The sequence below is a fragment of the Nannospalax galili genome, unplaced genomic scaffold (genome assembly GCF_000622305.1).
Source record: "Nannospalax galili isolate Female #2095 unplaced genomic scaffold, S.galili_v1.0 scaffold1855, whole genome shotgun sequence".
Lineage (NCBI taxonomy): Eukaryota > Metazoa > Chordata > Mammalia > Rodentia > Spalacidae > Nannospalax > Nannospalax galili.
The window spans coordinates 134,837-146,713 of record NW_008336072.1 but is presented as its reverse complement, the minus strand read 5'-3'; the positions used below and the strand labels follow the sequence as shown (position 1 = coordinate 146,713).

At 54.3% G+C, this 11,877-nt stretch overlaps 1 protein-coding gene across 2 annotated transcripts in view; it reads left to right on the top strand.

The window, feature by feature from the left end:
* The window catches only part of Gramd4 (GRAM domain containing 4), a 51,656-nt gene that overhangs the window by 23,993 nt on the left and 15,786 nt on the right, over positions 1–11,877 (top strand). For both annotated transcript variants that reach the window (XM_008830852.3, XM_029562388.1), the window contains 2 exons: positions 5,366–5,486; positions 9,879–9,952. In XM_008830852.3, coding sequence (XP_008829074.1) covers positions 5,366–5,486; positions 9,879–9,952 — 195 coding nt within the window. The remainder of the gene's footprint in view (positions 1–5,365; positions 5,487–9,878; positions 9,953–11,877) is intronic.

The following is an 11,877-nucleotide window of genomic DNA, read 5'->3' as shown; positions in this document are numbered from 1 at the left end:
CTTTGCTGAATCTTTTGAATACAACAGAACTAGAGGTTTCTTGTCAATGACCTGAATGGTGAGATAAAAACTCAATCTAGAATATAGGGTTTTTTTCCAACTATGGAAAATACATTTTCAGAAAGCAATATATTTTTACGAATTAAATGTACTATGTGAGTAGGATTCAGAGCCTATGCTGGTGTGTTTTTTTGGGGGGTGGGGGGTTCTTTTTGAGACAGGGTCTCCTTGTAGCCCAGTTGGCCTGAAACTCACTATGCAGGCCAGGCTGGCCTTGAACCAGAAAGATCCGCAGGCCTCGGCCTCCCAAGTGTTGGGACTAAAGGCATAAGCCACCACATCCAGCTTTTTTTTTTCAGTTTATGTGTCTGCGTGTATTGCCTGCATGTAGGTAAGTGCACCTGTGTCGGGCGATGCCCGTGGAGGTCAGAAGAGGCTGTCAGATCCCCCGGAACTGGAGTTACGGACAGTTGTTAGCTGCCATGTGGGTGCTGGGATTCAAACCCGGGTCTTCTGCAAGAACATTCAATGTTCTTAACCTCTGAGCCATCTCTGCAGCCCCCCTGTTGTGGGTTTTTAATCTTCAGAATTGTAAGAGAACAACTGTTGTCGTAAGCCAGAACGTGGTATTATTTTACAGCGGCCACAGGAAGCTACGCTGGGGTAATTGAGGGGCTCCATCGCCCCACGCCCCACCCTGTGAGAGAGCAGGGAGGACATGTATCCATGACCCCTCATGGGTAGGCCAGTGTCGTCGGCCTCTGTGAACGGCCTGGAACATCTCAGAGACCAGAGGGACCTAGGGTCACGGAAGTGGCAGGTTTGCCACACGGGGTCATCCAGGGTTCTGAGGGAGAAGCTGAAACTGTCAACAGGGTACAACCAGTACTTGGAGGTAGAGACTGGCTGCCTGTCATGGTCCTAAGGGACTGTGTCCCATGGGGAGACCAGGCATGAGTGGCTTTTCAGCAGCCAGCTCAGCACTTTCTGCTGGGCAGGCAGGCAGCCCTCCCGCTCCTCCTCTGAGGGAGGGGCGAGAGAAACCGATGACTGGGTTGGTATTGCTTTGGTCCTGTGGAGAGACAGCTGGGTGCGGCATCTGACCTAAATGTGTCACCGCGGGAAGGAAGCCAGCCCACATTATCCAGCTCTGGGTTTCATCATTTTGGAGAGTGCTTGGCCTTGCAGGGAGCCATTAGCTGAGGGAGAAAGAGCTCATGGAGAGAAAGAAACCCCGGCTGGATTTCTATGCTTAGCTATCCATGTGACCAGGAAAAGGCGGCAAGCTCTTGAGGGTTTCTGCTGGGATTGGACAGGCTGACTTGCTGGGCTGACAAGGGCTGGAGTGGACCTGCCCCCAGGGACCAAGCACCCAATAGTTAGGGAAGGCTGGTTCCATGCCAAGCTGAGCTGCCGAGGTGCAGGGTAGAGGAGAAGCACTTTGTGCTGTTGTCAGGCTGTTTCCCAGCCCTGGGGCTGAGAAGTGCCATGAGGGGCTGAAGGGTGTTTGTCAGGGCGACGCAGAGTAAGAGAGCCTCGGCATCTCGCCAGCACCAAGTGCTACGCGTCCTGCCCATCTTAGGACTGGGTCTCTGCATCCACATGTGTTCACCTCTGTCCCAGCCAGCTTGGCTGATCCTCTGCTATGAATGGAACCTGGTGATGAGCTTTCAGGAAGGCAGAGAGATAGTCAGGGGAGGCCAGTTAAGGAAAGCCTGATTTCCTGTGTCCGAGCAGCGTGTGGGTGCTGGTAGAGCTGCCTTGTTCTCTACGTGGGCTGGGATCACAGAGAGGATGGGGGTGTTAGGAGTTCAGATAAGCAGACAGGGAAGTGTCAGGCCCCCAGCCTTGGTTCTTCTCACTCAGGGGCCCTTCCCAGCAATGCCAACAGCGTTGGGTTCCCCGGCCGTTTATCCCCTGATGGAGACAGATGATTGCAGCTCGGTCCACCCACACCTGGTAATTTCATTTAATACTTTATTATTTTTATTTTATGTGTATGAGCATATTGCCTGCCGGCATGTAAGTGCACCCGTGTCATGCAATGCCCACAGAAATCAGAAGAGGGTATTGGAGCCCCTGGAACTGGAGTCAAGTTTGTTAGCCACCATGCAGGTGCTGGGAACCCAACCCAAATCCTCTACAAGAGCAGTCAGTGCTCTTAATCACTGAGCCATCTCTCCATCCTCTTTGTTCTTATGTTTTTTAAGATTTATTTTTGCCAGGCATGGTGGTGCACGCCTTTAATCCCAGCACTTGGGAGGCAGAGGCAGGTGGATCTTTGTGTGTTCAAGGCCAGACTGGTCTACATAATGAGTTCCAGAACAGCTGGGACTACAAGGAGACCCTGTCTCAAAAAAGACAAAAAAAAAAAAAAAGATTTATTTTTATCTATATGTATGTACATGTACCTGTGTGAGGTTATATGCATCAGGTTATATATGCATCAGGGAAACTCCACCCAAGCATCGTGAGGGGGACCACAGACTCCCTTCCCTAAGCCATCACCCCATAATCAAAGTCAAGGGAGAATATGTAAGCACCTCCCCACATGTGTTAGTTAGCTCCTGGGATGCTGAGGGCGTCTAGTGAGCACACCCCAGGGCTCTGCTCCTAATTCCACCCTGCACTGTGTCTGTGCCCTGTGGGACATGGTCAGCAGGCTGAGGAGCTGGCCTTAGTCCTCAGCCTCCTTGCTAGGCTTGATGGCTCTGCAGAGAGCCTAGCTAATGAGCTAAGTGGTACTTCCCTGCAGAATTGGCCTGGCATCCTCTGGCCCCCTTAGGGATAGCTTCTCTGATGGGGCCCAGCAGATGGAGGCATGGTACCCCAGTACTCTGCTAAGCCAGCAGACTCCAGTACTCGGCAAGTCTACGTGTTTGGAAGGTTTGCTGACCTTTGGCTTTGGCCTCTGCCCTGGTCCATCATGACTACTCTACTTAGACAGCATCCCTAGGTGTCTGGTACGGTTCTCCTAGACCCAGTTAGGTATGCTGTACCGACCTTGGCCTGAACCTCAGGGTCTCAGGCTTGGCCCTGTGTCCTCAGGTGAAGTGAAGTGGCCAGGCCAGGACAGGAAGCCACTGGGTCACTCTGAACACCTCCTATCCTACCCATAAAGAGGGCTCCAGGCTAGCATGGACCTCACCTTGCCCACTAGCATGGAGCAGCTGCCTCTCTCTTGGAGCCTGGCCACATGTTCCTTCCCCCAACCCCAGGTTGGGAAGATTGAATTGGTTCTATGCCTTTGCCTCAGGAACATCTTTCAGTACAGGGCAAACGTGGCTTTTCCTACAGACACAGCCCTCCCTAAGGCTCAGCTTGTTAACCGTAGGACTGACACATCAGCTGGACTTGCAGCCACCACAGGCCACAACCTGGGCCAACTTGGGCATAGACACCCTCAGCCGGGGTCGGACACCAAGTTCAGTCCACACAGAGCCGTGACCTTGGCTCTGGGGCTGTTCTGGAATTTCCTCTGCCACCTGCCTGAGGCTATGGGGGCAGGGTAGGTAAAGCTGGGTATAAGCACAAGCCCTGCCTCCACAGGACAGTCCTGACAAGTGACAGGTGACTGCCACATCATCTCAGGAAGCCCGAGCTCCGCATGAGACATTCTTGCCCTCTCGTAATAGGGATGCACTATCTTAGCTGGTTCCCTGTCAGCACTGACAGAGTTCATGACACCCTATCCAAGAGGCCGCCCTCCCCCACCTCCGTGTTTTCTTGGCCTTGGAAATGGCTGATCAGCCATAGGGCTGGGGAGCTGGATGTATCCTGAGATCTGTCTGCACTGTCCCTGCGCTTGCAGAGGTCTCCCTGGCTGTGAGCCCTCTCCCCTGGTAGCCCCAGGTGCTGAGAGCCCAGAGGAGACTGTGGCTCCTTGGGGTGAACTGGCAATCTGTGACCCAAGTGGTAGGACCCTGAGGAGGCATTCCCTATTGGTCATTGTTCCCTGATGACCATTACTGTAGTAAGTGGGCAGAGCTGGGCAGAACTGGATCTAGAGGGACGGTTTGGCATGAGACGGAGTGGCAGCAATCCATGAGGGTTGAGCCAGTGGAGCCCTCCCAGACCAAAGCCCTCCACCGTAGCTGTTTGCTACCAGTCCTGGTCCCGGGCTGCATCTTAAAGCAGGCCTTGACTACCCGAGCCAACTGTCTGGGCTGAGACCCTCAGACTGCCACTCTGGCCTGTAGCCCCCACTTCCTCCTCATTCCCCCACAGCCTTTCTGCGGTAGGAAGAGCCCTCCAAGCCCCTTAGGTGTGTGGCCAGCCCCGTCTGTGGCCTTGCTCCTCTCTGCTTGAGCCTTACCCTCACTGCTCCTACAAGCATATTTCTATTCCTGCTGGGCTTCAGGACTCCTCAGAATAAGGCAGAGGACTGCCACTTGACGTGCTCTTCTGGCCAGGCTCGAGCAGCCAGGGATTCCACCAGGAGCTAATTTCGCAAAAGCATTGTGCTGAGGGTGGCGGCCCTTCCCCACCTTCAACCCTAGCTGTGCTGAGTGACCCTGAGTGTGATGGAAGAAGAGGACAGGAGGGTGCTGCCAGGGACCCGTCTTCCGGGCCGGCGTGGGAACAAGCCTTTGTTTTCATGGGCTGTTGCATGAATGAGTTCCCGTGAAACAAGGAGGGTCGTTCTGAAATGACTGGTACCCCATGCCCTGACATCTGCAGATGAAGGCCACTACCCTTCCAGCACCTGGCACCTCTATCCTCCAAGCTACCAGACCCTTCGTTCTTTGAATCCCGCACTTGCCTGCCCCACCCAGCACCCCTCCCGCAGCAGTCTGCCATGTTGCTCTTTAGTTACACCCAAGGCTCCACTTCACTCTGACCTTCTTGCGGTCGTTCAGGAGTGTCCCGTCCTCTTCCCAGACCCCATCTTGTCTCCAGGTCCTTCAGCACCAGGGTGACTCGCCTCTGTTCTGCATCTGGCTCCTCCTGGAGCCTGTCTGGCACAGAGGGGTTGACTCGGTATAGGTGGTGGCGCATACCCTGGGGTGCCCAGTGTGGCCATGGCTTTGGGGAGATGGCTTGTGTGGTTTTATTTCGCACCATTACTGAGCGTAGTTTAAAAAACACCCTAACCCTTGCTTTGCCCCAGTCTTGCCTTAGCTGAGTAAGAGGTTAGATCCTCTACGTAGTGTGTACCCCAAAGAAGGGGTAGAAAGTCTGCTGTCTCTCTCACAGACAGCAGACAGGGACCAGAGCGTGCCTTCCCTCCGAGCACTCTGCAAACCCGAGGTCAAGTACTTGGGTCCCTTACAGAGCAGAAATCTGTCTGCTGTTGTGAGTTGCACAGTTTTATCAGAGGGGACAGTGGGCATGAGTGCTGATCACCTATCTGTTCTCTCTACAGAGGAGGAGCTCCGGAAGCTTCGAGAAGAAACCAACTCAGAGATGCTGCGGCAGGAACTGGACCGTGAGCGGCAGCGGCGGATTGAACTGGAACAGAAGATGCAGGAGGTGCTGAAGGCCAGGTAACTCCTGAATTCATCTTTTCCTGTTACTGTGACAGTGTTCCTGAGGCTGGTACTTATCAAGAAAAGAGGTTTATTTAGCTCACAGTTCTAGAGATTCAAGAACATGGTGCTGGCATTGGCTCAGCTCTGGTGAGAACTCATGACATTTGGCATTATGGCGGGAGACTGTATGGGAGAGAGAGAATAGCTAACAACTTGGTGGGAACCAATTTCAGGGTTCCAGAGAACTACATTAATTCCTTCCCAAGGTGGCTCCCAGGACCTGAGAAACTCCCACCAGGCCCCACCTCTTACACGTTCCCTCTCCTCTCTGTCACCACACTAAAAACTGGGCCTCTAGCGCTTGAGAGACTAACCATGGCCACACCACGGTGTGTGTCCTCTTCTTGATGCCAGGGGTCCTGGAGCCCCTGCTCAGATCCCTGACATGCTCATGGGCCAAGAGTGATAGGAACCAACTCATCTGAGGAGCATCTGCTCTTGGTCCAAGAGGGGCACAGGTGAGTTGTGTTGTTGGTCTGATCTGACTTCTCAGGTTTAAGTCCTGCCTAGGCCTACCTAAGCTGTGGTATTGGAAAGTGGCCTACTGGGATATGGGAAGCCTAGTGTGAGTGTTCACGTCACCACCCAGGCCTGGGCGGAGAGCTATGACTAAGAGGGTCTGACTGGGAACCAAAGACCAGACCCCAGAACCACCTCTTGCCCCTCAGACTTGGCCAGAAGATGCCCCCATCCTGTGTTCCCTGTCCCTGTCCTCGTTGCCTGGCCTCAGAGGACTGGCTGGGCCTCTTGGGACTTTGTGGGGATGCTGAGTGCCCCACCCCACCTGGTGTTTCTCTATACTCCTTCCCCAACTGCTCTGCGTCCTGAACAGAGGCTTCTCTGCCTCTGCCATCTCAAGATGGTGCCCCGAGCACCCCCAGCCTCCCCAGCACCCCTACAGTGTGCAGCAGCCTTAGAATTGTGTGTTGAGATCACACCCTCACCCTCACAGGCTCTTCCTGGGGATGATGGTATCGCCTCAGCTTCTGCAGGGGATGTTTGCAGTGACAGCTGTGTCCTTGGAATGAGGGCTCCTGTCAGGGTCAAGCTGCCCCTGGACACCCACACGGTCCTTACTCATCCACCCCTCTGGCCACCCTCATGACCACTGCCTCTGCTTCTGTTAGCTGTAGACATGTCAGTCCAGAGCAATACTACAAACTACAAAACCAGACTGGGCACTGGGTCACTCTGCACAGCATCTGTACTGTGACCTGGAGGATGAGGCTGGGGACTCGGGCCACTAGCTGGACCCCAGCCTCCCTCCCTTGGCCTCTCCACCTCCACCCCACTCGGCTACCAGCCTTTGTCCCTGGTCCTGCTCCGCCAGAACAAAAGGCTCTCAGCAGTTTAGGGTGCATGCCACTGTTTCTAGAATACCCCAGCCAGACCTTCCTTCTCCGTGGGGGTCAAGTGTCTTCCTTGCTAGGACTTTTGCTCCTTGAGTGTGAACCTCTCTGGTGGTAGTGCTCACAGCTCAGTTCTGAGTGACAGGCTCCTGTATAGCCACACCCACTGCCTGTGGGTCTTAGCTCTGAGAATCCAGGTCTCTGGAGAAAAGCTATTTGCTTCCTATCGTGTTGTTCTTGACCAGAGTTCTTGTATTTTCCGGTGGTCATCAGTCAGCTGCCCCAACCCCTGCAACCCAGGTCAGTGTGGCCTCTTGGGAATTTTCTGGAATGGGCATCACTGGGTGACTTTTTTTGTGGAGGAGGGACCCCTCCCTGCCTTTCAGCCCTGGTTACAAGGCCAGAATCCTCCCCACCCCAGATACCACTATAGAGGCCTCAGTTGCTGTGTCTCCTGGGTTGAACTTCTGTGACTCTATAGAAATTCAGAAATTAAATTACATCTGGTTGTACACGGAGTGCGATAGAGACCTGGCCTGTGTGGGGAGACCCAGGGGTGGACAGGGTCCCCAGGTGCTATGCTGGGTGCGGGTGAGGGTATGGGGTGCATTCTCACCCAGGATGCCCTCTTAAATGCGACCGCCCCAGCTTCCCTTGGTGGCCCTGGGTGGCTCACTCAGCCACAGGTTGACATCTGCTTCTGCCCAGCAGTTACTGCTTCTCCGCCCACTGCCCCGCCCACCCAGGCCCACTCCGAGGGCCCAGCCCTCCTCTTTCATCATCACCGCTAGCGGAAGTGTGCCAAGCCCTGAGTCAGTTCTGAGACTAAGGACTTAGAGGCTCTAATTAGGGGGTGACTAGGAAAGAGACATCCAGTTGTCACCCAGGAAGTGGAAACTGAAGATTCCAGGGATCCCATAAGGCCCCTCCTATGCCTTATGCTGGGGATGGGAGAGGATTTAGGAGCCATCTAGAAGTCTGAAGGAGGAAGGGTGGAGGGAGGAAGGTTTCCAGGTGGGGGACCACCTGGTTTCTGGTCATGCTGAGGGGCGGGGCACTGTAAAGTGACACCTCAAAACATGCAGGTGCACACAGCCATATACCACACAGCACGTGTGTGTGCATTCCACATACCTCGCAGTGCACCCTGTAGCTGAGGGTAACCGCAGGGTTCAAACACATTTAATATGTTCAGGTAAACCTCTGTTTTGGTCTATCAGGTAATGCCTGGAGAGTCACCCGGTCTGGGCCTGCCTGTCAGTAGCAAAGGCTTCCTCCGGCAGCAGGTCCAAAGGCACATGGAAGGACCCCGCTGTTCTTCCCGCTAGTCTGAGGTCTCGCCTCACCCAGCGCCCTGCTGCCCCGAGCCTCAGTGTGCCTTCTCCTCCCTCTACTCCTCAGTAGCCCCAGAGCTAGGACTGTTCAGAGGGCACACTGCAGTGCTGCACAGCTCACCGTGGCAGGCCGAGGAGTCCTGAGAGCGAGGGACGCAGAGCCTCTGGCTCATAGGGCCCCGCCCTGGTCAGGCTGGACCCGTGGCTCAGTAGGTCACACCTGGCCCCAGCATAGCACATGTCGACCTGGCTCAGGGCCCTGCCACAGATCACTGTGGGTCAGTAAGCAGGCTTTCCAAAGGTAGTGTGGGCGCATTAAACGCTAGACGTGTTCTGCGAACCACTGACCGCTGGTGCGGTTCCCTTTGAAGAATGGGTAGTTGTTAGAAGCACAGCAGTCCTTTACCCACTGAAGGTCACAATGTGGCTTCTGTGATAGCCATCTGGCCTTCAGTTCTGTTGGTACGTGCCTGGGCAGCACTCCAGCAGAAGTCAGTTCAGTGTTCCCTGGTGGCGTTGCTTCTTCCCGAGCACCCTGCTTCCTCGGGAACATCCACGTACCCAGGAAACCCATGTGCCCACTTGCCCCTGTGTGTTCTGGGCCAGAGCTCCAGTTCCCAGTGAAGCCCGCTTTTGTCAAGGGCTCTAGACATGACCAAGGGTTTGGGTGGCCCCATCCTGGTCTTAGGGAGCAGCAGGCATGCTTCACCCCCACCGAGTGCCTCTATTGAACCACAAGGTTGCAGTCCTCTCCCAGCACCGGACACACCTGACTTGCTCTGGACATGAGTCCAGTTGTCCTCTATGTCCCGTGCCCCTGCGTAGCGTGATGATTCATGTCACAGTGGCAGGTGTCAAGTCTAAAAGCCTGGTTGGTTCATGGTGCTATTGATCTATAATGTGTGACGTGAACAGAGTAGAAACCACTTCCCCCTCATCCCTGAAGATGAGGGTTGCATATACTCCTGTAGGAGGCTCCTTGGCACACCCTACCCCACCCAGGTTCATCAGAGTTCCTATGGGATGGGGACCTCTTGGCTTCAGGGATAGCTGCTTTACCTGTGGCCCAGGCCAGTGCAGGGTGAGAGGACTGGTGTCCTGCCACTGCAGAGGAGGGTGCAGCAGAGGTAAACAGGATAGAGGGATATGGGCCTGGCTGCCGCTGGGGTCCAGCTACCTCATGCTGCACAGTTGAAAGTGATAGTTAGGACCCGACAGGTGGACAGAGACTGAGTAAGAGCAGAGCCCAAGGAGGCTGTGAGGCCCAGTGGTCACTGTAATAGTGTGCACCGAGCTGGGGACAGGAAGCCAGGGAGACCATTCACTGGGACCCAGCATGAGGAGGACGGGGCATCACTCAGCTGTAGCCTCATGTGCTGCTGGGTAAATAGATGTGCTGGTGTATTCTTATTAGTAAACTATTCTTAAGGATGAAAGAAGACACTTAAAATGAACAGGAAGGAGAGTTGCTTGGTTTTGAGACACTACTTACCTATTAAAAAACAGAGTGTGCCCATGTGCTTACTGGGCCTCGTCCTAACCACCCCTCCAGCCTCTGGGGCCCCAGGAGCCAGAAAAGCCCGCATGTCCCCACAGTTTCATTCCTGGAGTGGCTCTGCGGGCTTTCCTACTCGTCAATTCTCACCTCATCTCTCCTGTTTAAGGTCCGAGGAGCAGCCAGCACAGCCTCAGCAGCCGCCAAAGGGACAGAGCCAGGCCAGCAATGGCGCAGGCACAGGTAGGCCCCTGGAAAGGCTTGGTTCTCCGCCAGGGCTGAGCCCCTCCCATGCGGGAATCTCCTGCAGGAACTGGGTTAGTGTCTCTCGCTGTGAGCTGATGAATCATCACACAGACTCAAGTCACTCCAAACGTGACCTCGTTTTCTCACACAAGCGTGACGTGTTGTCTAGTTCGGACTGGCCCACTGAGAGGTACCGAGCGTCACACTGGTTACTCCACATTGACTTGGTGGCCTGTTCCCTGACACTGGTCATTCCCGGGGGGGTACTGAGTGGATTGTGCTGGGCCATGGCAGGGTGTACCCCAGGCCCCAAGGTCCCAAGGTGAGGAACAAGCCCTTAGAAAAGGCTCCCCTTGCCTGCCTTCTGCCCCAAATGCCTATCTTTCCTCTTGCCCCATACTTTGCTTTCTAAACTTGCCCTTCAAGGCCTGGAGAGACGGCTCAGCAGTTAAAAGCACTGGCTGCTTTTGCAGAGGACCTGGGTTTGATTCCTAGAACCACATGATGGCTAACAACTATCTGTTACACCAGTTCCAGGGATCTGATGCCCTCTTCTGACCTCCATGGGCACTGCATGACACGGATGCACTTAACACACATGCTGGCAATACACTCACACACAAGAAATGAAAATAATAAAATATTTTTTAAAAGACACTGAAGTTGTCCTTCAAATGCTGAGAGGAGCCCCATTCTCTGTGTAGTCTTGTGGGCCCTGGCCTGCACCCTCAGAGGCAGTGTCCCTCCTGCAGGATGACCACTCACAAGGCCTTCCCTGTGCCAGTGAGCCTGGAGTGAACTGTGGCTTAGGTCACTGTCTTTGGGCTGCTTGCCATCAGAAGGAGGCCCAGGAGCAGGGGCTCTGCTAAGGATCCCCCAGTTCCATGCTTCACTGCACCAGCTGGCTGCTAGCCCCGGTGTTGGTTTGGTTGCTGTATGCCCTGGGCGGTAGCTCCTTGTGCCGTCACGATCCCTGACCAGTTGCCAGTCCTTAGCCTGTGGATCTTGGTCACTAAGGTATATGCCCTGGGCGGTAGCTCCTTGTGCCGTCACGATCCCTGACCAGTTGCCACACTCAGAGTCCTTAGCCTGTGGATCTTGGTCACTAAGGTTTGAACAGCCTAAGAGAACTCCAGACCCTTAGTGCTTGCTGATAGGATTGGAGAAATGTGGGGCACAAAGACCCTAGCTCCGTGGTCCTTCATGGGGCTGTGGATCCCTCGTGCTTGTGTCATGGTCAAGCCTAATCTTGATTACCGCAGTCTCCAGGTGTGGTGGCTGTGTGGGGAAAGAAGATGCTGCCACACCACATGCTCGGACCCATCGCAAGGCATCAGGTGTGCCCTGGTGTCACGATGATGAGCTTAAGGCCTTTCTGATCCTAGAGCTAGCCCTGAGGAGTCTGCCAGAAAGCTCCCCTGCCTCCCCTCCCCCCCAGTTTTGGAAGTGAAGCAGGGGCCTCAGCCTGGTGGGTAGGCTTCAGGACGGGGTGAAGACTGTCCCATTCAGGCAGCTGGCCACATTCCCTGGATATGGAGCCAGCAAACCACACTCTGTCTGGGTTTTTGTTTCCATTTATTTATTTTTTATTTTTTATTTTTATTTCATGTGTATGAGTGTATTGCCTGCATGTAGGTAAGTGCACCCATGTCCTGCATTGCCCTTGGAGAACAGAAGAGACTGTTGGATCTCCTGGAACTGGAGTTAACGGACAGTTAACTCTCCAGCCCCTTAAGTTTTTATTTTTAATTATGTGTTTATGTCTATGTGTGAGTATGTGCACATGAGTGCAGGTACTGTGGAAGCTGGAGAAGCCAGATCCCCCAGGAGCTGGAGTTAACAGGGAATTGTGAGCCGCTGGACATAGTTACTAGAAACTGAACTCAGGTATTCTGGAAGAGCAGTACGTACTCCTAACAACT